Source organism: Quercus suber, unplaced genomic scaffold, assembly GCF_002906115.3.
Source record: "Quercus suber isolate HL8 unplaced genomic scaffold, Cork oak 2.0 scaffold_369, whole genome shotgun sequence".
In the NCBI taxonomy this organism is placed as follows: Eukaryota; Viridiplantae; Streptophyta; class Magnoliopsida; order Fagales; family Fagaceae; genus Quercus; species Quercus suber.
This window is the reverse complement of record NW_027069821.1, coordinates 79,901-107,201: the sequence shown is the minus strand read 5'-3', so window position 1 is coordinate 107,201 and position 27,301 is coordinate 79,901. Positions and strand designations below refer to the sequence as shown.

Sequence of the window (27,301 nt, the reverse complement as noted above, 5' to 3'; positions counted from 1 at the left end):
ATTCTAAGGTAGAGAGATAAAGTGTCACGTTAGAAGCCTTTTCTTGTCTCAATAGATCTTTGAAGGCATAGTATTTATTTCATATGAAAATAGGTCTCGTGAGAAATTTTCTAAGGGGAAGAAGTTTTGATTCGTTTTATGTTGTGATTTCAAATAAAAAGGTGTTTTTCTAACGTCTAAGGGTGAGGTGGGTAACGGGGAGCAAACGGAATGAAGTACAAGTGGGCAAAGTGATAAGTTTTGAACCACGGGTAGGCAAAGTGCAAACGAGCCAAACCTCAGGTGGGTTTGCTGTAATTATCCCTAAATAAAAAATAACATCCCAATAGAGTATTAATTACGTTTTGAGATTTTTGGCCTTTTTAAATGACATTTACAATGGATGTGGTGTTGTATGGTAATTACATTAAATTGATGCAAATTTTTAGTTTTTATGAATGAATATATAATTTATGTGATTATTTAACTTACCAATATGTTTTTTTTCTCAAATAATGTAGAATTTTACGATTCATAATTCGATCATTCGATCCTTGATCATATCTACCTTCCACGATTCTTTGCAGGATCTTGATTTTGACAACCTTACATGTGATTCTATAAGAGGGAAAAAGCAAATGAACAGATAATAAGTGGTCGAGAATGGCTACTTCATTAAGACCACAGATTCTCAAGGGGTTGAGATCAGGTGGGTGTTGCACTTAGTGCAATAGTATTGGATGACTGAGATTGAAAGTTGAATTTTTAACTTTCAATCTCAACCATTGAATTAAAAAAAAAAATGTTAAAAAGTAGGAAAGTAAAAATTGATGTGAGAGTGAGTTAGTGTAATTGCACTTTGTACAATACCCTAGGTATTGCACTGGATCCAAATTCATTCTCAAGTGAAAGATATTATTTTTAAGTATCATATTGAAAAAAAAAATATATATATATATATATATATAGAGGAGATATTTGTCAATTTCAAGAGTGAACTGGTGACATCTTTTCCAACCGATTGAGATAGATTCAATATCTAGAGTATTGCACATAGTGTAATAGTATTGGATGGCTTAGATTGAAAATTGAATTTTCAACTTTCAATTTCAACTAATGAATTAAAAAATGTTAAAAAAAATGTTAAAGAGTTAAAAATTTAAAATTTAAAAATAAGATGTTAAAAATTAACGTGAAATGAATGGGTGAGATATTGAATCAGTCCAACATAATATTACTTTTGAAGTCTGTGTCGCAAATAGTGAAGCACATGAGCTGTCATCTTTTTCCTAATAAATTTAAAAATGTGAAGCGATAACCTTAAAATAAAATAAAATAAAATAAAATAAAAAAAAACTGTGTGACAGTAATAATTCAAGAAACAGACAAGTGAAAGTCATAAAGCAAACAAGCAGTTAAGCAAAAAGTCATAAAAGTGAAAAAAAGTGAAGAATAAGAAGAAAGTGGTCGACCATGGCTACTTCAAGTCTGTAGTAAAAGGCTACTCATACTCTGTTTTGCTGAGAAGAACGAAAATGCTTCTCATTCTCAACTCTCAGTCTCAAGTGAAATACAGAGCGGAGAAAAACCATCTTTATATTATTTAATTTATTTCTCTCGTTTGCGATCCTCCCTATTTAGTATTTCTTTATCACCTTCAATTGTATACTCCTCTTCTAAGCTCTCGAAGGGAACAATTCTTCTCAAGAAAAATATTCGAGTTTAATTTTCAAGTAAGTCTATTCTTTCAAATATTTCACCACTGTATTTGCATATTTTAAATATTTAAAAGCATTAATTAGCTTTTGTTTCTATATTTGATATTTTGTTCTTTTGGATCTCCTAGGTTCCTACATCCATCTTCAATTTGAATATCAGATGGTGTAAATCTTGGGTACCAATTTCGATTAGTGGACTCAGGACTGGAGGTTGGAGTTGAAATTTTTATTTTTTATTTTATTAATTTGAATATTGTATATTTTAGTTCAATTCTACTTATGTCTACATCATATATTCATTCTTTATTAATTATTGAGACCAACCAATAATTCAAATACTTTGAGGAGTAATTATAAATTTGTATGGTCTTTTTTGGGGGGGATTTCTGGACTGAATAAAAAATTTTAAGGAGTTAGGACCTAGATTCTAAATCTAAGGGGGCCAATAAGTGCATTTTTTCTGTGACTTGTAATTATTTATGTGATTTTCATACTACCTAATACCTATAATGGAAAATTGAAAAAGTCAGGCGGCCATGACCCCCCCCCCCCCCTAGCTTCACCGGTGCATTTGAAAGTCCCATCTTTTTTGTGCCAAGTTCTGTGTGAACAACCGAATAGATCGAATTAGTTTGTGCTTCAAACAAAGAACCAAAATTCATATAAGAGAGAGAGAGAGGATTGCTTTTGAAGTATTGCATAATTTTCCCAGTCAAAGCAAAATTTGTGGTGAAGATAAAAACCCAAATATTTAGAAGATCTGGAATCTAATTACAATCCGTTACGGTTAAAAAGGTTGCTCTAAGATTCCAGGACTCTTTCCTTTGCCCATAATTTCTCAAAACATAAATATGGTGAAGAGGGTTTACATATTATAGTGTGTTAGAGATAATAATTCACTAAAAATATATCAAAAATCTCTCTCCTGTCCGAAATTGTTAGTTCTATTTAGAAAATTCAACTTTTAAGGGAAAATCATTTAATGGATTTTTTTTTGCTTAAAAAGCTACAAGTTCCAAAACTGCTCAAATTTATTTAAACTCTAGAGAAAAAAATTATAAGTATTGACTTTTTAAAATAAGATAGTTGGGCTAAGAATCAAATACATAATTTATCCAATATTAAAAGACTACATTACATATTTCTCCCAAAGGACCATATTACATTTTTTTTTTTTTGGAGAAAAGACTATATTACATTTAAGCCCAATAAATCAAATATATTCACATACATATACTTAGATTATTCAAATATTTCATTCCCTTAGTCAAACCGAAACAGTCTTGGGTACGAAATTGATTCTCTTGGAGGGGAATAGAATAAAGTTGGCTGAAAATTAATGTGTGATTCTAAATTTGATAATACTCTAACTCATCATTTACTACATTAAGTTCTCATATATTTTCATTATATTTGTCAACTAGTTGTTTAATAAAATAATAATTTATTATTAAAATGCTCTAATAGAAAAAAATCATTATTTTTTAGAAAGAAAAAATATCAATTAAAGATATAAAAATAAAAAATAAAACAAAACCAATCAGGCAAAAGCATGGAAAGTTCAATATTTTTTATGAGAGATTCAAGACCTTTGCAGTTAGCAAAACTTATAAACCGGTGTAGTAGAATTTTTATTTGACTTGCCCTCCATGATAAATAGTCCAACTTAATTGTCGTGTAACTTAAGCTAATTCTGCACTAATAGCTTCTACCAAATAAAGCACATTTATTTGCCGACCAAATAAATACTATTGGATTATACCATTGGGTCTAGATTCTTATCTTTGGCCAAATGCTAAAGAAATGCATATTCCAAGCTCAATTGCTAAGGGAAACCTATCAAAGAAATGTATATTCTCAAGTGAAAGACCAAAAAATCCATCAAGATATATTTCTCATTTGCAATCCTCCCCATTTGTAATTCTTTATCGCCTTTATTTGAAAATCCATCTTGTAAACTCTCTAAGTATACAATTCTCCTAAAGAAAAAAATTCAAGTGTAGTCAATTCCAATTAAGTTTATCTTCTAAATATTAATATTTAGAAGATAAACTTAATTGGAATTGACTACACTATTGAATATTTCACATTGTATAGTGAAATATTTCACTATTGAATTTTTCATATTGTATATATTTAAAAGCATTTCATTAACATTATATTTTTTTTTCCTATATTAGATAATTTTGCTCTATTGTATATGGTGGGTTCTTAGTTCTTACGTCAATCTTCAAATTGAAAATCAAGTGATGTAAGTCTAGGCCCTAGGGAACCATTTTCGAGTGTTGCATATTGGATTTATAAAATTTGTATATTTTTATTATATTGATCTGAAGATTGTAAATTGTTCTTAATTATACGTGCTATTCTTTATTAATAATCTGGATCAGATTTTGTCGGCTGAGGTTGGGTCAGTTTGAATTATTTTTTTCTACCTAATGGTTTTGCTATTTAACCAATGAGATAATCCTTGTTAGTGTCTTCTAAATCTAATTGCTTTGCTTTTGAATCAATGTACTTGTTCCAAGAACTAGTTTGTTCAACAATTTTAATAATGATATTTTAGGAAGTCTTAACCTTTATCTTTTATGTTTAGAAGAAAATAAAAATGTCAAAATATGATTTTGGTTCTTCAAGTTCCTAATATATATAAATATATCTTAAGAGAAGAAATTGATGTTATTTCACAGGGGAATCTTCCATCCAAACAACTTCATCTGCCAGATTTCTGGCAAACTTAGCTAGCGAGCTATAGAGTTTCCAGTCCGGCCGCTTAATTCAAGACACACAGCTGGCACTGAAATTAAGCTGTTGGATCTCGTACCAGGTAAGCTCAAACTCCTCATGACATTCACACTATATCCTTTTTACCTATTCAATTATCGAATTATCAGTTATTTCATTTTAATCCTTCATTTGAAGTTTTGATAATACCTAATGGTTCCCTCGCTTTGCCATACCACTATTATGCAAACAAAATTTGCTAATTTAAAAGACTTTTTTTGTACAGTTCCTAATCATGCTTACATGATACATTGGACAATATGCTGGTCTTATAATCACAAAACATATATGGAGACAACGATATTGTTATTTTAGTTTGTACTTTAAAACTCTGAGAACATTACTCCTTCCTCTCATAGTATTATAGTAAGTCCTACTAATTAAGTTTTTGACATAATTCTGAGGGTGATTGCCCAACAATTTACTTGGAACATCCATTTCTTTTAAGGGGTTTTCTTTAAGCAACTAAGCTTGGAATATGCATTTCTTTATCATTTAGCCAAAGATAAGAATCTGGACTCTGAACCCAATGGTATAATGAAAAAACAGTTTCATTTTTTTTTTTTTAATATCTATATAGATATTTTATTGTTGTTTTTATATTAAGGGATGCTGCAAACTTGCAAATGGTTCTATAGGGTTCGGGTTTGAGCACTTCTACTATTGAGAGAGTGGACTCAAGCCCAGTTAGCCCAATACAATGAATTTGTAGAGAGTGGGTTAAAGAACTAGGCCCTAACAAGCGGGCAACGCCCAGTCATTTCGTTTGGAGGCACCGGAGGCCGGTTCACCAAGATTGTACTCCGAAGTCTGTCCTTGGCACCTGTCCGAGGAGCTTTGCGATGGCCTTTCTCCCGGGGATCCCTCCCCCATTTCTGATCTTTTTTCTTCTTATATATAGTCCTCTCTTTTTAACCTCTATCTTCCACCTGTTGATCATTCATGCTTCTTTCTTCTGATTGCCCGTCCCGTCAGCCACTTTCCCAGCACCCCTGTGAGTTGCGGCAACCAAGGCAACCCTGTCCAGAAGTCCCATCTCCATTAATGCGGTTGGGGGGGTTAGGTGAGCGCATTTAGTGCGGAGATGACAGCTTGTCCTGGACGTGTTCCCTCGCCATGCCATTATGGCTGACATGTTGGTCTCGGCAGGATCGTCCTCGGCAGGGTCCTTGGCCATTAAGGCCTTCACACTCCTTCCTCGGACTTTTCTTCCTCCTCGGCATGGGCCTTAGGTCAAATATAAGATGGGCCGGGGTTGCCGGATTATCAGGCCCCACAATAGCCCCTCGAAATCCTGCTGTCTAGCTCCTCGGGCGGGGAGGAGGATTTTCGTGTCCTCGGGCCTTCGTCATAACTCGTCCCATAGTGGCCTACGTCAGCGTTGGAGTCTTTCCGCCTGCCTAATGCACGTTTCTGGCGTCTCGATATACGTTGTGCACCAGCATTAAACGCTCGCATTAAATTCTGACGGCTCCATACTCCCCACGTTCAATGGTGTGATGCTAATCGGTCGGTGGGGATTTCCTGCCTTGATGAGCGGGAAACTCCGCCTGATTATCTTTAATTGAGAGTAAAAATACTTGTTTGAATCGATTTGCCCCCTTATTTGTGTACTTGAGAACCTTGGCGCACATACTCTGAATCCGGTCAAACTTCCACATCAACCGGCGCTCCTTTTCAGCATAAAAAGCCTGTCCGAGGAGCTTTCCCTCATTTCTGTAAGTTTTCTTCTCTCTGTAGCGCAAATTTTTCTCTGAGTCCTTTCTTTCCTTCACCTTTTCTCGAGTCTTTTAGTTGTTGTAAGGAATGAGTCTTTTCTCGAGTCTTTTAGTTGTTGTAGGCTTGAGGTACTGTGAGGAAAGGGATTGGTACATTAGGAGGAACGAGGGCGAAGTTGTGATCCCCATAATAGCCTTCTTAGAGGGAGGCATGAGAATCCCTATGGGGCCGGTGACGAGCGGCTACCTTAGGCACTTTCGGCTAACTCCCACCCAGTGCGCTGTCAATATGTTTAGGATACTAGGGTGCGTAGACGCCTTGAATGAGAAGATGGGGTTGAGGTTAACCCACCATGACGTAAACTGGTGCTATAACCTCCAACACCTGAAGGGTAAGACATACTATATGAAGACGAGGGACGATAGGGTTCGGCTTATCTAGTGTCTTCTCGATTCTAGCAAGGGGCTGAATCTTGACTTTCTCATTGTGTTGGGGGAGTGGCACAATGGTCTCCATTGCCCGAAAATAGAAGGAGAGCCAGGTAGGGTACTTGGAGTAGGAGAGGATCTAACCTTTTTTTCTTTTTTCCTTGCTTTGTTCGACTGGTGACAAGAGTTTGTTTTTCTTTCTGCAGATCTGCATGCCTTCGCGTGCCGTTTTAACCTGGTCAACAAGGAGGACTTGCAATTCGTGCTTAGGTCAGAGGTTTTCGTGAACGATGGCGACAATCAAGTCAGGGCTGCTCACAAGATCCTCGGGTGCGATCCGAGCCAGAAGGTGTTTCTGGTCCCGAAGCACGTGATCAGGGCTCGTGACCCTCGGCTTAGGCAAATCACTGTGGTGGAGCACGGGTTTTCATTTTCTGAAGGATCATCCATTCCGAAGGGCATCCCATTGGCTAGTTCCTCCTTGTCCCATCAAGCTGCGGAGGCCGAGGGAGAGGGTTCGAAAAAAAAGGGAAAGGTAGTGGATCTGGGTTCGTCCGAGGACGAATTTGCTGCATTCGATCAAGCCTATCTGTCCGAGGATCCCTCCGGTGACTTGGGGGATCCCCAACTGTCCGAAGCCGATCTTCTACCTCCGAGGGCTGGTACTCAGGCCGAAATGGGTTCCAGGAGACAACCTCAACCCAACCTATTTGACTTGCTTGAAGGCAAGACGGGGAAAAGCACGCCAAGGGAGTCACAACCTAAGCCTCATTCATCCACACCCAAGCTTCCTCCTGCCCTGCTTAAGCCTTTACCTGCACAGACCAGGTCGTCTACTATTCCGCCAATCTCGGATCCTCGGCTCGAGTCCCTTGATCCGAAAAGGAAGAGGTCTTCCAAAGACAAAGACCCAGTGGATGGGGGGAAATCTCGTCCTTCCCAGGAAGAAGGTGAAGCCCGCCAACCCTCTAAACAGCTGAGGATTGGTGGTCGGGACAAAGGGAAAGAGGTTATCCAGGTGTCCGAGTCCCAGGCCTAGCTGCCTGCTGCCATGCTTCACGGGAAGCCTCTGATGGACGACGCCACTCTCAGGGACTTCCGAGGAGGCGAGGGGGCTCGCGTAGCTGACGCCCTGGAGAGGTCCCTCCTCCTTCCCGTCGACATGGCTGAGCTGAGGGGCATGAGGAGGCAAGAAGTGGCCCACAACCTCAAGAGGTACCTGGGTACGGTAAGACTTCTGATACTTGTTCCACCGTTTGAATTTTATTGCTTAGTGCTTATCTTACGGTGCCTTTGTTTCGGTTTGCAGGCTATCCAGGTAGCCTTTAGGCTGGACGAGGAAGCCGACAACCAGGGTAAGGCTTTGGATCAGGAGCGCCATAAGTACTTGACTGCCGCGAGTACTCTCAAGAGATCTGAGGCAGATCTCAAGAAGGCAGTGGAGAGTTTGGAGGAGATGACGAGGGCTAGAGACAAGGCGGCATCCGACCTGGTCGGCGCCATGAAGCATGCTGAGGACCAGACAGGGCGCCTGCGGGATGTCTAGGGTCAGCTGCAGGTTGCCCAATGGGGTATTGCCGACCTGAAGAAGGAGCTAGTCGAGGCCGTGGCAGCAAGAGGCATTGCCGAGTACGCTAGGGACAAGGCCGTGAGGGCTAAAGACGAGGCCGTGTTTGCGAGAGAAGATGTCGAGCGCTCCGTAGAGCAAGCAGAGGAAGAGGCCTTTACAGAGGGGGTGGCTAAGACTGAGGCTGCCCTCAAGGCTCAAATCCTTGAAGTGTGCAGGTGTTTCTGCTCCGAGACTTGGGAAGAGGCCCTCAACCAGGCGGGGGTCGAGGCCTCGTCTGACCTTAGGAGGGTTGAGAGGGTGTATTACCCTTCTGCTATCCGAGAGTTCGCCTCCATTGTTCCTAAGGCTGGCTCCGCCTTACAAGCGACAGATAAGGGCCAAACCGATGCCGCCGAGGATTCTACTTCAACTGATAAGCCTATTGAGGGGGCTGAGCGCTATGGAGCATTGGAAGGGGCAGGAGCTAGTAGTCAAGAGGTGCCCCAGGATGTGGTGAAGCCTCCTGCTGACTCCCAAGCCACACTCGTCGGCCTCCAGATTCCTCCTGCTGAGGAAGGGTTCTCAGAAGTAGTCCCTCCGAGCCAGAGTCCCGAGGTACTAGTAGAAGCCCTCCAGCAGACGCCTCAGGACAAGCTGTCTACCGAGTTGGAGAAGTAGGCCACCTTGTCCAGCTATCCCATTCTGATGGCCTGGGCCACTTTGTTTGTTTGTTTGTTTGTTTGTTTTGTTTTGTTTTGTTTTGTTTTGTTTGTTTGTTTTGTTTTGTTTTTTTTGTTTTTTTTTTTTTTCGCCTTCTGTCTTAGCGACATTGTAACGAAACCATATGTTTCTTGTTATGATATATTCAGTTGTTTGTTTTTAGCTCCTCAGATGATGTTTCCTTTCATTTGTTATACTTTAATGTTTTGTTCAATACCTTAGTTGCGTCTGGGACTTAATCTCGTGAAGTAGTTGGCTTTCCCACAAGTTTGAGTCTGAGGGCCATGCCCACCTTGGTTCTACCCAACGCTTTTGTTCTTCTGTAAGTAGCTAGTTTCTCCGTAGGCTTGAGTCCGAGGATCATGCAAGGTCTTGGTGTAGTCTAGTACCCAGATACTCCATGCAGTGGTTAGTTTTCCCATAGGCTTGAGTCTGAGGACCATGCAAGGCCTTGGTTCAGTCTAACGCTTATATTCTTCTGTAAGTAGCTAGTTTCCCCATAGGTTTAAGTCCTTGGACCATGCAAGACCTTGGTTTTGTCTAGTACCCAGGTACTCATTGCTGTGGTTAGTTTTCCCAGAGGCTTGAGTCTGAGGACCATGCAAGGCCTTGGTTCAGTCCAACACTTATATTCTTCTGTAAGTAGCTAGTTTCCCTATAGGTTTGAGTCCTTGGACCATGCGAGACCTTGGTTCTGTCTAGTACCCAATTACTCTTTGCTGTGGTTAGTTTTCCTAGAGGCTTAAGTTCGAGGACCATGCAAGGCCTTGGTTCAGTCTAACGCTTGTATTCTTCTATAAGTAGCTAGTTTTCCCATAGATTTGAGTCCTTAGACCATGCAAGACCTTGGTTCTGTCTAGTACCTAGGTGTTCTTCTGTAAGTAACTAGTTTTGCCGCAGGTTTGGGTCCGAGGACCGCGGGAGACCCTGGCTCAGTCTAATACCCAGGTGTTCTTCTGTAAGTAACTAGTTTCGCCGTAGGTTTGGGTCCGAGGACCGCAGGAGACCCTGGCTTAGTCTAGTACCCAGGTATTCTTCTGTAAGTAACTAGTTTCGTCGCAGGTTTGGGTCCGAGGACCGCGGGAGACCCTGGCTCAGTCTAGTACCAGGTGCTCCTTGCTTAGAGTGATGGGATTTGCCTTCATCGTCGGGGGGTTTGTTTTTTGCGTGGTGGCAGCCTCGACCTTGCTTCACCGAGGATGGGCTATTCATCGGACTGGCCTCTTGACCCCACGCTGCCCTGGGCAGGGGTAGCTCGGGCTTCTATCCTCACGCGTGGCAACAGCCCCCTCTTCGCTCCAATCTTCTGCCTTCTTCGATTACGAGGCGTCTCCTGACTGTTTGCGTTCTGCGCTTAACACTTCGGTGTGCGAGGCGCGCCCTCATTAATATCCTCGTGGATTAATGCAGATCCAGCGGCTTTAGGCTTCCTTGGAATTCTATCGGGATTAATGTCGTTGATGACTCTTTCTTCGAGTTCTGGGTGGACCAATTTCCACTAGCCTTTGCCCTCTATATAAGGCCTTCTGGGGGAATCGTCCTTCCACACTTCACGAATCCTCCAGTGGAACAAGGAACATGACTCTCCCACCCCCTAAGCCCCTTCGATGACCTCGTCGGGATTGGGATTAGAGCTTGGCGGAATGGGACGGCCCTGGACGAGGGCGGAGGCAAGCAAGATCAGGGTCCTTCTCCCTTGGTTGAGAATCACTGCGGTTGTGGTTTGCGTCAGACTTCTGCCGCGGAAAGGTTTGGGCGTCATCCTGGTAGTATCGTGCCTTGCGGTTAGGAGGGAGGTCCATGAAGTACATAACGTCCTTCTCCGGTGCGCGTCCATGCCAGCCCTTCAAGCTGATGGTGCTTCGCTCCCAGCTTATCTGCCGGTGGAGGCTTGCGAGATTACGTCACGCTTGGTGCCGAGCGTTGCCGCCTCCAATGTTCAAGCATTGTGCGGCTGGGGAGCATCGAGAAAACATCATGGGGCGGGGTCATCTGGCTCCTTGCATCTGCTCCTCTCTTCTTGCCGGTGCCATCCATACCGGCCCAGGGGTTGTTGGTAGCTTTGAAGCAAGCCTGCCTCAGCCCTTTCTCTTTTAGGGTTAGCTCTTGGACAAGTCCGTCTGGACCTCTGTTTGTATAGTTAGCTTTAAAACAAGCCTGTCTGAGCCTCTGTTTGTATTTTGTATTTACTTTTCGTTTAATAAAATGCTGTGACGTTTGTTCTCTTTTCGTTTTCTTTGAATCTTCTGCTTTTCTGCAATCGTTTTTTTTTTTTTTTTTTTTTTTTTTTTTTTTTTTTTTTTTTTTTTTTTTTGTGCAACGCGTCATTGTTAACCTTGCACAAATTAGCCATCTAGGAACGACTGTCCGTTGCTCCTGCTAGTGCACAAGTTCTTCCCACAGACGGCGCCAATTGTAGCCCAGTACAATGAATTTATAGAGAGTGGGTTAAAGAATTAGGCCCCAAGCGGGCAACGCCCAGTCGTTCCGTTTGGAGGCGCCGGAGGCTGGTTCACCAAGATTGTACTCTGAAGTCTGTCCTCAGCACCTGTTCGAGGAGCTTTGCGATGGCCTTTCTCCCGGGGATCCCTCCCCCATTTCTGATCTTTTTTCTTCTTATATATATTCCTCTCTTTTTAACCTCTATCTTCCACCTGTTGATCATTCATGCTTCTTTCTTCTGACTGCCCGTCCCGTCAGCCACTTTCCCAGCACCCCTGTGAGTTGCGGCAACCAAGGCAACCCTGTCCAGAAGTCTCATCTCCATTAATGCGACTGGGGGGTTAGGTGAGAGCATTTAGTGCGGAGGTGACAGCTTGTCCTGGAGGTGTTCCCTCGCCATGCCGCTATGGCTGACGTGTTGGTCTCGGCAGGATTGTCCTTGGTAGGGTCCTTGGCCATTAAGGCCTTCACACTCCTTCCTCGGACTTTTCTTCCTCCTCGGCATGGGCCTTGGGCCGAATATAAGATGGACCGGGGTTGCCGGATTATCAGGCCCCACAGGTTCTATTAATAGACTTGTAAGATTTATTCAAGATTACTTAATTAGTTCAACTATGTGGTTACTTTATTAAAAAAATACATTTCTGTCCCATGAGAAAAAATCCACATGGTAGAATCTTAAAATAAGAACTTAAGAAATAGCACCTAAGTACTGTACTTAAGTCTAACCTATATGAATTATAACCCACTTTTTTACGTAAATATTATACTTATCATTTTCATGGTGGAACTTTCTAAAATTAGACTTCTAGCTCAATGGCAATACTTAGTCTTCTTTACAAAGAGAACCAAGGTTCAAATAAAATTAACAATTATTTTTTAATTAAAATTAAAATGCACCAACATAATGCAAAAGAAGAAATTTATTAAAGCATAAAATGATAAAACGTTATAATTTGCAACGACTAATTACCCAGAGGGCAATATAAAAAAATGAAACTGTTTCCTTATACCATTGGGTCTAAATTCTTATCTTTGGCCAAATGCTAAAGAAATGTAAATTCCAAGCTTAATTGCTAAGGACAATCTATCAAACAGAGGCATATTCACAAGTGAAAGGCTGGAAAATCCATTTAAGATACATTTCTCAATTGAAATCCGGCCCATTTGTGATTCTTTCTCACCTTTATTTGTGTTAGAGATATAGGTCTACATAAGTCAACGAAGGTCAAACTCAACCTGCTTGCCCACACTCTTACATTATAAAAATGTAGCCCTTAAGGAATTCCACCAAAGTCAACGAAGGTCAAAGTCAACAGTTAGTCAATGGCTACATGGTCTAGGTCGGTTTCGGGTTTCCAGGTCGGGTCACAAATCGGGCTGCAGAGACGATGACATCATCCTGATGACGTGGCGCTGACTTGGACTAGGGCTGACGTGGCTAGATGACGTCAAGATGACTTCATCAAAGGTTTTCGGCACGTGGTAACGCATGCGTTATCTTTCAGCACGTAGAGGCGAGGCTAGATATCTAGGAGGCACGTGAGAGAGCGTGATAGGTCGAATGAGGGCCGGAATCTCAGGTTCCGTAGATCGGCAAACAAGGAGGTCGACAGGGTGGCGCGTGTGTCCAATGAAGATATGCGAGTGAGAATTCCGATGCGGCGCATCGGAGATATTTTGGAACCAATTGCGGCGCGTGGCTACGCTTTAGGTGATCAGATTTCTGGGTTTTCCTCATGGGAGGTTGAGGAGCACATTTGTGGGGTTGGTTTCGTTAGGCGAAGTCTTGATTTGCACAGATCTGAAAAGGGAGGCACAGCATGTTTGAGAGATTGAAGACATGGCAGCGAGACAGTAATGGTGGTTTCGTGGCAGCTATGTGAAGCCGTGAAGTCCAGATCTGTGGGCAAGTAGTGTCACTATGGTGGATTTGTGTTATGCATATAGGAAACTTCTTTGCTGTGTAGAGATAGTTGTTTAATGCCAAGAATGAAATTTGGCTTTGATACCATATTAAATATATTATTAGCAGCAATGTGTTAAACCATGTTGTATATGCTAGAGTGGATGCAAAAGGGGAAGCATAGAATAGAAACACTGAAAACACGAGGGTTACATGATTCAGCATTGTCGGCCTACATCCACAGAGGAATCCTTTAAGGGCTACATCACCTGTATTACAATGAACCCTAAGGGTGTGTTTTGATTCCGCTTATTTTGCTGAAAACTAAAAACACTATAGCAAAATAATTTTTAAATGTGTGAATAGTGCTGTGAAACCAATTTTTAATGAAAAGTTTTGCTGAAAAAAAGAGGTTTGTGGGTCTCGTGAACAGTGCACAGGACCCACTAGAAAGCTAAAACGCGCTTCTAAAAAAAAAATAAAATAAAATAAAAGCCAAAATGCAAACGTGCTAGTTTTCATCAGTATCCAAACGGATACTAACGTGAGTATCTATATGCGACTAAACCCTAAACTACTAGTACAAGCAGGAGTGGGCTTGGGCCTATTATATTGGGCTAATATGTTTAATATATCTCTAACAATTTGTAAACTCCTCTTGTACAACTCTCTAATTTTTTTGTTTTTTTTAGAGAGTTACAACTCTCTAATTAAGTATACAATTCTCTAGGAAAAACATTTAAAGTGTAGTAATTTCAAGTAAGAGACCGTTTGGCCAGCGCGTTTGCGTCTGGCTTTACGTTTTTTTTTTTTTTTTTTTTTTTTTTTTTTTCACTTTTCAGCAACTTTTTCATTAAAAATGGGTCCCACGGTACTATTCACACATTTAAAAATTATTTTGCTACAGTGTTTTCAGTTTTCAGTTTTCAGTTTTCAGTTTTCAGCTGTATCCAAACGGGCCCTAAGTTTATCTTTTAAATATTTCACCATTGAATTTTTCATGTTTTATACATTTAAAAGCATTTCATTAACATTTTTTTCTATATTAGGCAATTTGTTCTTTTGTATATGATGGGTTCTTACGTCAATCTTCAAATCGAAAACCAAGTGGTGTAAGTCTATAGGGTACCATTTTCGTGTATTTGAAGTTGGATTTGTAATATTTGTATATTTTTATTATATTAATTTGAAGATTGTAAAATTGTTCTTAATTTTACCTACAACTATATCATATATTTATTCTTTTTTAATTACTGGGATCGGATTTTGAGGCTAAGGTTCGGTCATTTTGAATTTTGATTTTTTTTTTTTCTAATTGTTTTGCGGCTTAAAAAATGACCGTAGTAATGCCCTTGAAACCTAAAATATTTCCAAAATACCCTTGAAACCTAAAAAATTATCAAAATAGACCTGAAACCTAAAAAATGACCAAATTACCTTTAGAACTTAAAAAATGACCGAAAGACCCTTGAAATCTATCAAATGACCAAAATACCCCAAAAACATTTATTTGCAAGACCAAAATGACAATAAAATTTTATATAACCACTCTACTTGCTTTTCCTCCCTAAAAGTCTCGATGGAACTTATAAATTTTTCTATTGTCATTAAGTTGTTGTATTTTGTTGTATACTTATTGAAATTTAAAATATGATAAGTTATCTAAAAAACTATCTAGTATATATTTAGTAGTTAGTACCACAACTTAGTGCCTTAGTGTTGACCTAAACCTTATGATTTTAAATTTTTTTAAGTTTTATTTTGAAATTATCGCAAAAAACTTAATGTTGTGTCCTAATACACATCTCAAAGATTTATTTACAATTTCATTAAAAGAAAGATCATAAGATTTATGAAACACTAAACACTTTCTAGTCTTTTATGTTTCTTAAATGACTGAAATGACCCTAAAACTTATAAAATGACTAAAATACCCTCTAAACCTAAAAAATAATCGAAATACCCTTAGATACTAAAAAAATGACCTAAATGCCCATGAAACCTAAAAAATGACTAAAGGGACATTGTAACTTGAAAAGTGACTTAGAACCTAAAAAAATGACTGTAATGCACATTAAATCTAAAAAATGATCGAAATACCTAAAACCTTAAAAAATTTCAAAATACTCTTGAAACCTATAAAGGGTGAGTTTGGTTCAGCTTTTTATAAAAGTGCATAATGAAAAAGTGGAGTTTTCAAAAAGTGCATAATGAAAAAGTGCATTTTCAAAAAGCTGAGTGTTTGGTAAAAACTGTTAAAAGTGCTTTTTCAAAAAGCTGAGTGTTTTGCTAGCATTTATAAAAGTGACAGTTTGAAGGATAAATTACCAAAAAAGACAACGTATATATAAGGGAGTTTATTTCATATATATATATATATTTTTAGATGTGAGTTTGGTTCATACTTAAATCAACTACTTCATTGTACTTAAATCAATTTTTCTCTTTCTAAAAAAATTATTTTTTTTCTCACCAATATTAGCTAATAATAACCTACTACTTAAGATTTATTGTGAAAGTATTGTGAAAATATTGTGATAAAAATTGATACTGATTTTAATATTAACGTACTATTAAAATTATTTTTTTCTGTTTTTTAAAAAATTAATTTTTCTCACTAATATTGGCTAATAATAACCTACCACTTAAAATTTATTGTGAAAATATTGTAATAAAATTTCCTTCATTTTTTCTTTTTTCTTTTTTTCCCTCTTTTTTTCTCCTCCACTCACTTACCGCATTTCCTTTTTTTTTTCTTTTTTTTTTTCCCTCTTTTTTTCTCTCCACACACGTACCCTTCCTCTTTTCCTCTTTTTCCTTTTTTTTCCCTCTTTTTTTCTCCTCCACTCACTTACCGCATTTCCTTTTTTTTTTCTTTTTTTTTTTCCCTCTTTTTTTCTCTCCACACACGTACCCTTCCTCTTTTCCTCTTTTTCCTTTTTTCCTCTCTTTTTCCATGCCACTTCTTCCTCCAAGCTCCAGAATGTTCCATTGAGCTTTTCTTCTTCCTCTTTCTTTTTTCTTTTTTCTTTTTTCTTTTTCTTTTTCTTTTTCCTTTTCCTACTTTCCCCTTTTTCTCTACCACTTCCTCCAGAAGCTCTAACTCTGATTATCTTCATCGCAGCTCTGCAATGCCCAACGGGACTCTGCCTGCGCCCACTGCCACATCCCCGCCACCAAAAAGTGCTCCAACTGCAAGGCCGTTCGCTACTGGTAACTCTAAAGATGATCACTTTGGCTTGCTTGTTTGTGATTCCTTGCTTCTTTTTTTTTTTTTAATTTGGGGTCTCTTGTTTTTCAATTAAAGTGACTGTTTTTGATGTTTTATTGTGACAAGTTTTGGTTTTTATAGGTAATTTTGGATTGATGCATTATAATTGGATAGAATTCAGTATAATTGGAATTCTGAAATAGTTTTTAGTCTAGCGTAATTTTAAGAGTTAGGGCAATTTGGTAATTGAACTCACCCCCAACGGATATATATCAAACGCCCAAACCAACTTTTACAAAATGGACCAAAATAACCAAAATACCTTGTAAAACTTGAAAATGACCAAAATACCCTCAAAATCCTCAACAATTACCAAAATGCCCTTAGAACCTTAAAGATGATCAAAATACCTTTAGAACCTAAAAAAAAATTATCAAAATATCCTTAGAACCTAAAAAATGACCTAATGACCCTAAAACCTAAAAAAAATGACCGAAATTACCCTAAAACATAAAAAATGATCGAAATAACCAAAAAACCTAAAACAATGACCAAAAATACCCCCAACACTTGAAAATGACCAAAATACCTTTCGAAACCCTTTAAAATTACTAGAACACCCTTAGAACCTAAAAATTAACTGAATGACCCTGAAACCTAAAAAATGACCAAAATGACCAAATAACCTAAAAAATTACTTAAATACGCTTAGAACCTAAAAAATGACCGTAATGCCCCTGAAATTTAGAAACTTACTGAAATACCTTTGAAACATAAAAAAATGACTGAAGGACCTTTGAAATCTAAAAATGACCAAAATGCCCCTTGAAACCCCTATTTCCCAAACCAAAATGTCAATAAAATTTTTATACAACCATTCTATTTGCTTGATTTGAAACCCATTGATTTTAAAATTAATGGATTTAAAAGGCCTTGATTTGAAAGCCTAAATTTGGACTTGGACTTGGATTTGGATTTAAGATCAATAAAATATTTTCCAATTATTATTTTTCTTAAACCATCCACATTTTAATTTTAGTAACATTTTTAATAAATATATGAGGTAATGAAAAAGCCATTAAAAATCCAATCGACAAGATGATGACTAAAAATCAGTCATCATAGCCAACAATTTTTTTTTTTTTTTGCTAACTATTGACAACTAAAATGTTCTATATCAACATAAAGAAAGAACCCAAATGCATGAGTTTTTTCACAACATTTAAAATCTCAAACTAAAAAATTGTTTCAAAGTTCTTAACAGCTAAAAAGTTCTATTTCAAGAGAGACGATAAAGTATCCAAAATATGTGTTTTTTACACAAAATTCAAAACAAAGAAGCCATTGATAGACCAATTGACAAAATAATGGCTAAATACCTTCCATCATAGCAAACTAAAACAATTTGTTGCCAACTCTTGCCAACTAAAATATTTTAGAGAGAGAAAGAGAGTACCCAAAATACATGGGGTTTTTTTTAATAACATTCAAAATCTCAAACTAACAAATTGTTTCAAAGTGGATCTTTTCTACTCTTTTTTCTTTGGCAAGGCTCAATTGCATAACTTATAGATACCAAATGTTGACGTGTTGCTATGCATAGGAGAATTCATCACTTTTCTCCTTCTTCAGTCATTACTTCAACTGCATTGTCCATATATTTTGCACCAACACCAGTAGCTCTATCCTTCCCGCACAAGATCTCAATGTCCTCCAATTGTCAATAACTTTGTTTTTATAAGCACATGCTTTTGTATATTTCTAAGGAGAAAAAAGAAGAAGCAATGAGTTAACTTAAATAAAATAAATTGGACAATAAAACAAAGGAAGGGGAAAAAATAGAATAAAAAGCAGGACAGTAGTGATAAACTTATATTTAATAGCTAACAATCTATACACACAACATAGTAAGCACATCAAAAGACAAGTTCATATATAAGTGTGGGCATAATAGTTTTTTCATTGAAGTTACTTGGAGTTGGAGAGACTGGATTTCTTTAGTTTTAGCAATCAGATAGCAGGGTGCTAATCCTACCAGTAAACTGTTAAATATACCAAATAGCATCATTAGAACCATCAAACTGCACTAACTGAATATAGAAGACTACAATACAATTCGCTCAAGTTTCAAAAAAATATTTAAAAGATTCTAGATTATGAAACTTGACTGAATAATGAAAAAGTTAATACAAAATAAGTAATGCTATTTTCAGTGGGTTTCTCACTTGTAAGATAATCCTCATTCAAGCAAAGTTTTCACTAGGAAATGAATTTCATGGGAAAGGAAAAGGAAAAAAAGTCTAAGCAATAATACCCTATGAGTTTTAAAAATTATAGAAATCAATAATTTACATGCAAAAGATAGAGTATTTTAATCCAACAATCACTTCACAAGGTACAAGTTTGCATAAATGTCCTCAATGTCCTCTCCTGCAGACTTAGAAGTCAATGTGAAAGATTTATCAATCCCTGCAATCACTTTGAGTAGGCCTTGTACCACAACAGCCAAGTGAGCACTATTCCCAGAAATGAGCCAAAATTTTTCATTCCTCCACCACTCTTCTAATCCAATACCAGCCCATTCCACCTCAAGGATAGCAAGTGAGATAAGCCATATGGTTATGATAAGCACGTAGACCAAGAATGTCACACTTAGAGTTTGCACAATGAAGGGGCCAGAGAAAAGTGAGAGTGCAGGGAGGAAACAATAGACAATGAGGAATCCATACCAATATTAAGGTAAGGCATGCGTAGGAGAAATTTGAGTTTCCTAGAGTCTAGCAAAGGATTGTTTCTAGAGAAGAAAATCTACTGCTATTAACAAGCTATAGCCAATACATATTAAAAATTAACTTTCATTCATTCACAAGTCACAACCATTCACAGGAAATACATACATTCAACCTAATATCCGTTTGGATAAAAAATCTAAAACAAAAGCTCAATTGACAGAAGTAAAATTTTCATGTAAAGAAAATACATGATCGAAGTAGAATAATCATACACAGCTCAAACAAAACACAAGCAACCACCTAGCTTAGACAAACAAAATACTTCTGAGAACCCAGTAACCTTTGTAAATGGAGAAAGATATCAAAGTAATCTTAGTCACATCAATCACTTAATTTGCATTTTCAATTAGTCCAACATTGAACTCTATAAACATAAAAAATTCAACAATTCCTTAACAAAAATAAACCAACCCAATTCACTAAATCTCATATATAACTCCCATTAAAAAAAAAAAGAAAAAAGAAAAAAAATTCAACAACACTATCATTCCCAAGTCCTAGCTTTACCAATAAATACAGACCCAGATATACAAATCCAAACTAAACCCACACAACCCAAATACAAACAAACAAACAAAAAAAAAAAAAAAAAAAGGAGAAAAAGCCACAAACAATAACTCATAGAAAATACATAAATCCATAGACAAACCCATAAAACCCCATTGATATTTTGTGAATCCAGATTTAGTACTAAAGGAAAAGGGAGATACAGAGGTTTAAGAGTATGAGAAGAGTTGAGAGAGACATCTTAGAGTGAAACATGAATTACATGTAAGTAATCAAATTTTTTTGGTGACTAAGTGTCAGTTACTACCAAATAGGAGGAAATTCCAAATCACCTTTCTAAAAAAAGTTAGCAAATTAACAACAACCAGATCTCCTTTAAAAAAAAAAAAAAAAAAAAAAAAAACCCAAATCAATCAATAAGCACAACTTGGATTAGCAACGGTGAATAAAAATTAAGACAACTTACATACATCTCATGCATTGATAGTTAAACGGCTGAAATTGAAGAACCCAACTTCTTCTTTTGTGGGTCAGCCATCTGGGTTCTTGTGGACCTTGTGGTTGGTTTGGCTAGGGAGGGAATTGAATAACTTTGTTTCTTCTTTTGTGGGTCTTCCTTAGGGTTTTGTTTAGTAGCCGCTGTGTTTCTTGTGGTTGGTTTGGAAGAGAAGAAGTGAGATGGAATAAGCGTGGGAGGAGAGTCTTTGATTTTTTTTTTCTTTTTGTTTATACATGTAACCTGTTTCACCTGTAACCGGTATTCACTCAAAATAAATAAATGGTCAAGATCAAAACACCGTTGAATTAATGGTTTAGATTTAGTTTAGGTGAGTATCATACCCAAAAAATGAGGGGTACGGTAAAATGACCCCTCTTAAACATGGCAAATCAAAGACATGTATTAAACTTCATCTTTGTTAATTATGATTTAATTCACTTGAACAAGATGCTAAAATTTATATTTCTGTTGATGTCTTTTAATATCTTTACTTGAGAAAAAATGTGATTATCATAAAGTAATAATTTGTTCAAAAGTGTTAATTCTTAATAATCAGATAAGAATGATATTTTAAGAAATATTCAATTACTTTGTTTCGAAAGAAAAAAAAGATGTCAAAATTTTGCTCCATAAACTATATAACTTTTTTTTTTATCGGATTATCAGTTATTTCATTTTAGTCCTTAATAAATCTTTATAAGCATTTACTGGTACGGTACCCTCACCTTCCTTCCCTTATCATTATTATGCAATTATTAAAAAAAAAAAAAGAAAAAAAAAAAGAAAAAAAGAAAGAAAAAGAGCTAATATAAAAGACTAGGGAAAATTCTTTCATTCATTTTAACATTTACCTTGATTCTTATGCCGTAGGTCTCTCGTGTGGCGAGCAACAAGTCAAAGCATGGTCCTCTATTTCTCTTCCTTCCTCTCACCTCTATTCTCCAAGTTCCAACTTATATGATTGGAAGAAGGGGAGCCTAAAAATTCAGCAACAGAGCTAGGAGCGAGTTTGAAAGCGAAAATGGACTCGGCTGTTGCGGCTGTAGTAGAACACTTGATTGACAATGTCCTTTCAGTTGTTGCAACTGAAGCGTCGCTCTTATGGGGAGTTCGTGATGCAATTGGAGATATCAAGCATGAGTTGACAAGCATGCGGTCTTTATTAATAGATGCAGATAAAAGGGGTAATCGACTCCTCTGGAGACGATTTCTATGTACAGAAATCGTCTCCTCTGGAGTCGATTTTTGTACATAGAAATCGTCTCCAGAGGAGTCGATTTCTTAGTATATATTTACAACCAATCAAGCTTTTTGTGTGATGAAGAACGAAGTCTGACCGAAGTCCCCGTCGGTCACGAACGAAGATCGAAGAACCCAGGCGAATGAAGAAGAACGAAGAAGAACCCAGCAACACCGAACGAAGAAGAACGAACCCAAGCGCCTGGGTTTCTTGCCGACGAACCCAGGCGCCGATTCTGACCGACGAACCCAGCAACACCGACGAGCAAACGAAGAACCTGCGCCGATTCACCAAACCCCGATGAGCACGGGAGCAGTGGAGGGTTTGATTTGTTTTGGATTTGATTTTTTCATGGGTTTTTGGGGCTTGGAAGTGGAGAAACCCAGGCGCATTTTGGGGAGGAAAGGAAGAACACGAAAAAATTGTGTAAGTTTTTGGGCTGGGCATATCAAAGAAATCGACTTCATTGAAGTCGTTTCCTATACAAAGAAGTCGACTTCACTGAAGTTCTTTGTATAGAAAACGACTCCAACGAAGTCGGTTTCTGTGTAAAAAAAATCGCAAAAAATAGGCCATATGAACAGTAAAATCGACTCCTCTGAAGTCGAATTGTTAGAAATGCAATATGTTTGAAACGTTGGCTAACTAATAATATTGTTTGGGTTTTGTAGTTATTTTTTTAAAAATCCCCAAAGGCATGTATTAAACTTCATTTTTGTTAATTATGATTTAATTCACTTGAACAAGATGCTAAAATTTATATTTCTGTTGATGTCTTTTAAAATCTTTACTTGAGAAAAAATGTGATTATCATAAAGTAATAATTTGTTCAAAAGTGTTAATTCTTAATAATCAGATAAGAATGATATTTTTAGAAATATTCAATTACTTTGTTTCGAAAGAAAAAAAAGATGTCAAAATTTTGCTCCATAAACTATATAACTTTTTTTTTATCGGATTATCAGTTATTTCATTTTAGTCCTTAATAAATCTTTATAAGCATTTACTGGTACGGTACCCTCACCTTCCTTCCCTTATCATTATTATGCAATTATTAAAAAAAAAAGAAAAAAAAAAAGAAAAAAAGAAAGAAAAAGAGCTAATATAAAAGACTAGGGAAAATTCTTTCATTCATTTTAACATTTACCTTGATTCTTATGCCGTAGGTCTCGTGTGGCGAGCAACAAGTCAAAGCATGGTCCTCTATTTCTCTTCCTTCCTCTCACCTCTATTCTCCAAGTTCCAACTTATATGATTGGAAGAAGGGGAGCCTAAAAATTCAGCAACAGAGCTAGGAGCGAGTTTGAAAGCGAAAATGGACTCGGCTGTTGCGGCTGTAGTAGAACACTTGATTGACAATGTCCTTTCAGTTGTTGCAACTGAAGCGTCGCTCTTATGGGGAGTTCGTGATGCAATTGGAGATATCAAGCATGAGTTGACAAGCATGCGGTCTTTATTAATAGATGCAGATAAAAGGGGAGCAAGCAGTGCCGGAGAGGAAACTTGGGTGACAAATGTGAGGAACACAGCATATGATGTTGAAGATGTTATTGATATGTTCATGTATCACATCAATAGCCAACAAATTGGGGGTCGATTTTCTTGGTTCCTTCACCATACAATTTACATTCCACAGACTCTTTGGGTGAGGCATAAAATAGCCTGCAAGTTACAGAATATCAATAAGACAATCAAGACCACTTCAGAGTTTAAACAGAAATATCATGTTGATCCTATAGAGGGGAAAAGTTCAAAAGATATTCACAAATGGGTTGTGCGGCATGCTGAATCATCTTTGTTTGTTGAAGAAGATGAACTTGTAGGGATCAAAGATAAAAGGCAACAATTATTGATGCGGTTGGTGGATAGAGAACAACAGACTGTCATTTCAATCCATGGGATGGGAGGATCTGGCAAGACCACACTAGTTGCCAACATCTACAAAAATGACACAGTAAAGAGACATTTTGATTGTTATGCATGGATCACTGTCTCCCAATCATATGATGTAGAAGACTTATTGAGGAGCATGATTAAGGAATTCTACGAGTCAAAGAAGGAAACAAATCCATCAAACTTAAGTTCCATGAAATACAGACTGCTAGTAAACAAGCTGGTGAGCTACTTAGAGAAGAAATCATATCTACTTGTCCTAGATGATGTTTGGGAAAAAGATGTCTTGGATGAACTAAAAGTATCACTTCGAGATAGTTATCCTGGGAGCAAAATCATCCTTACAACTCGAAATGATGATGTAGCTCACCATCCTTTTATGGGTATACCTTATGTTCATCGTATTCAATTGCTAGAACCGGATGAGGCGTGGGAACTCTTTTGCAAGAAAGCATTCTTAGGCAGTCCAAATAGAATCTGTCCACCAGAGCTTGAATCTTTTGCTCAGGAACTTGTAAGAAAATGTAACTGCCTACCTCTTGCAATTGTGGCTTTGGGCAGGCTTATGTACTCCAAGAATGATACGTCTCAATGGAATCAAATAAATAGCAGCTTGAATTGGAATCTAAGTAACAATCCTGAGCTAGGAGCAGTGAAGACCATTTTGTTGCTTAGTTTCAATGATTTACCATATCAATTGAAGCACTGTTTCTTATATTGCTCTCTTTTCCCAGAAGATCATAAGATTCGAAGAAAAAGGCTCATAAAGCTATGGATGGCAGAAGGATTTGTAGAAAAAATTGAAGGGTCCACTCTAGAAGAAGTAGCAGAGAGCTACCTATTAGAACTCACTTTCAGGAACATGCTTCAAGTTGTAGAAAGGAACGAATTTGGAAGACCAAAGAGATGTAAAATGCATGATATTTTGCGGGAGCTTGCTCTATCAATATCAGTCAAAGAAAAGTTTGGTGTTGTACATGATGGAGAAGAAGAAATGAAAGAATGTAGAGCACGACGCATTTCAATTCACAAAACCGATGGAGAACTCAAATCATTTACAAGTATGTCAAAGATTCGTTCTTTTCTTGTTTTTAACAAGACGTTGAAGGCGTTGCCTCTAGGAAGTAAAATGTTAAGGGTTCTAGATTTGGAGGATGCCCCCATTGATGAATTGCCTGATGAAGTATTCAAATTATTCAACTTAAGATATTTGAATTTAAAAAGAACTTTACTTAAGAAGCTCCCAAATGCCATAGGGAGGCTCCTTAATCTTCAAACCTTGGACCTCACGGACACACAAATAGAGACCCTTCCTCGTGGAATAGGAAAGTTGCAAAACTTGCGACATCTGCTTATGTTTCGCTACACTGGTAATTGGAATGACTTCCTCTATTATATAGGGATGCAAGCACCATCAAATTTCGCTCGGTTAAAGAATTTGCAAGCTGTGTGTTCTATTGAAGCAAACGATGACTTGATAAGACAGATTCAGAGCATGACCCAACTAACCTCGATCGGTATTTCAAATTTGAAAGCAGTACATGAGAAGGACTTATGTATCTCAATTCAAAACATGAGGCTTCTTAAGATCTTGTCTATCACGGTAACTAATGAGGAGGAAACTCTCCGAATGGATGCACTCTCGTCTCCTCCTCCCAACCTTCAAAAGCTTAATTTGACCGGAAAACTAGAGAAGGTGCCACAGTGGTTTCGTTCACTTCAAAGCCTCACATATTTGAATTTGCATTGGTCGAGACTGGAAGAAGATTTACTCCCTCACATTGCTGCTTTGCCCCATTTGGGACTTCTTCACCTTAATAATGCCTATGTTGGAAAACAGCTATGTTTCAGTACAGGCTTTCTTAAGCTTAAAGAGTTACAGATTCGGAATTCCCCTCAATTGAATGAGATAATAATAGAAAAGGGGGTGATGCCAAATCTGAAATCCCTATATATTATCAGCTGTATGGAGTTAAAGACAGTGCCCAAGGGCATTGAATACCTTCAAAATCTCCAACAACTGTATTTGAAATCTGTCTCAATGGAACTTAAAAATCACATTGAAGGAGAAGGAAGCGTAGATTTTCCAGAGGTGCAGCACATCCCAAATATCTACATCTGGGTCTGACTCTTAATGCTATGTGGGCATGTAAAGCCTACCATATGTTTGAGGAAAGTCCTCTGTGGACGTTGTCTGATTGGAAGATAAAGATGGTGACTTATGTAACCCCAAGACTTTCGCTGGATTTTTCATTACGTCTTTCATGCATATGATTTTCAATTGTACGTACAGAGGTTTCTTAGACTTGGTTTGGATATGATGTCTTATTTGTGATTTGGAACATGTATTGGTTTGTTTTAATAAGCTACATATTTGCTCCATTTGTTTATATATATAAATATCTGTGTTTCAAACTTCCAAATGCTTACTTTGCTTCTTGTATAATTTGAGAACTAGTCATCATGGAAAACTTTGATTAATAATAGCTTGGTACATGCTTACTGTGTCTTTTTGTTGATTCCCTTGTACATGCTTCTATCCATTTGAGAAGCAACATGTAAGTTCAGAAATAAATTTCTCGACTTTATACATGTTGTCCCTCATACTTTCCTCACAGGTATTCCCCTCCCAAAGCTGAGACATGGTTGTTTTTACTTTTTAGGAGATAGTGTGTGTGTGGGGGGGCGGGTGTGGTGGGGCTAATGGACTAGTGCCTAGTTTATGGGTAGACGATCTTAGTCATACTTTCTTTTTGCATCGTCTCTTAACCTTAGTACCCTGTAGATGTACAAACTAGTAGACAGTAGATGAGCAATCCCCTTCCATTTCTGTACCCATGCTTGAAAATGATGAAATAGTGGTTGTATCAAGTTGAGGACAAAATAAAAAGGTTCCCAGTTTCTGTTTTAGTTTTACACCGTATGCTCTTTAGTTTGCAATTCCTGTATAAATGAGAGTGATTAAGGCTTATTTTATTTTTTTGATTAGTATAATCATTGTTTAATTGGTTTCCCTTTATTAATTCATCTTTGACCATTAACCTATGGTTCTTGAGTCCTTGTTAAAAATCTTTGACTTAATATAAATTCTTAATGAGATTTCCCTTTTTTTCCAATTCTTCTTTTGGGTAGCAAATATGTTGTTTTAAACTGTATTTTTATTACATTCCTCATTGTTAGGTCGTGTGTTCATGAAGAGAAATTAGTGCTCAAAGTCATAATATCAAACTAATACATGTTGGAACAATTTTGTTTCAGTCTTCTAATATGTGATCAGAACTGCAATGTGATACTTTTGTGTTACCTAAGTTAGCAATATCTATTTGAATTTGTAATCGTACTCTTAGTCATGACTCAAGTTATTATTTTGTTATTCAGTGTTGCCTTTGCATATACTAATATAACAGCCACTTTTTGTAGTTTTTCTCCTCTACCAGATGCATCTCTCTCTCTTTTGGTAATCATTTTGATAGTAAGAAGTAAGATGTCTCTTCTCTTTGCTTACAAATATTCTTTCCTTCTTGTTTTCCTTGAAATATATTTTTGTTGGTTGCATGGGTCTGATCTTGAGCATTATTCATGACTACCCTCTCTGATATCATGACAAATTACCAATTATTTTGAAAACTTAAACTGTTAAGAAAGATGCATTTAATCATTTAATTAACATTCTAGCAGATTGAGTCTTTACCACATCTTGGAAGTTATGGTTTCACTGAAATGAGTCTTGTCTAGGTGATGGCCCTAAAAGTCCAGACGGAGGACATGAGGAACCAGCTTTGCGGTGGTGGACACCTGTAACAGGCGATGTTAAAGGCACTAAATTGCTGCTAAGGCGCATAGAAACACTGTACATGAACAACCATATTAATTGGATGTTTGGATGCTATGGAGTTTGCTTGGGATATTGGTGT

At 37.5% G+C, this 27,301-nt stretch overlaps 1 protein-coding gene across 4 annotated transcripts; it reads left to right on the top strand.

Annotated features, from left to right (window-relative positions):
- Positions 1-1,405: 1,405 nt before the first annotated feature.
- LOC111987293 (disease resistance protein RPM1-like) lies at positions 1,406-25,844 on the top strand. Of its 4 annotated transcripts, XM_065760487.1 has the most exons (5): positions 1,406-1,712; positions 1,826-1,907; positions 4,388-4,524; positions 16,370-16,458; positions 22,661-25,844. In XM_065760487.1, the coding sequence occupies exon 5, from the start codon at positions 22,810-22,812 to the stop codon at positions 25,513-25,515; it is 2,706 nt and encodes a 901-aa protein (XP_065616559.1). In that variant the 5' UTR covers positions 1,406-1,712; positions 1,826-1,907; positions 4,388-4,524; positions 16,370-16,458; positions 22,661-22,809; the 3' UTR covers positions 25,516-25,844. The 4 variants fall into 4 exon arrangements, 2 of the variants coding, with proteins under 2 accessions (XP_065616559.1, XP_065616560.1); XR_010623825.1 differs by lacking the exons at positions 16,370-16,458; positions 22,661-25,844 and adding an exon at positions 21,125-21,433; XR_010623826.1 differs by lacking the exons at positions 4,388-4,524; positions 16,370-16,458; positions 22,661-25,844 and adding an exon at positions 21,125-21,433 and having other exon boundaries at positions 1,407-1,712.
- The last annotated feature ends 1,457 nt before the right edge of the window (positions 25,845-27,301 follow it).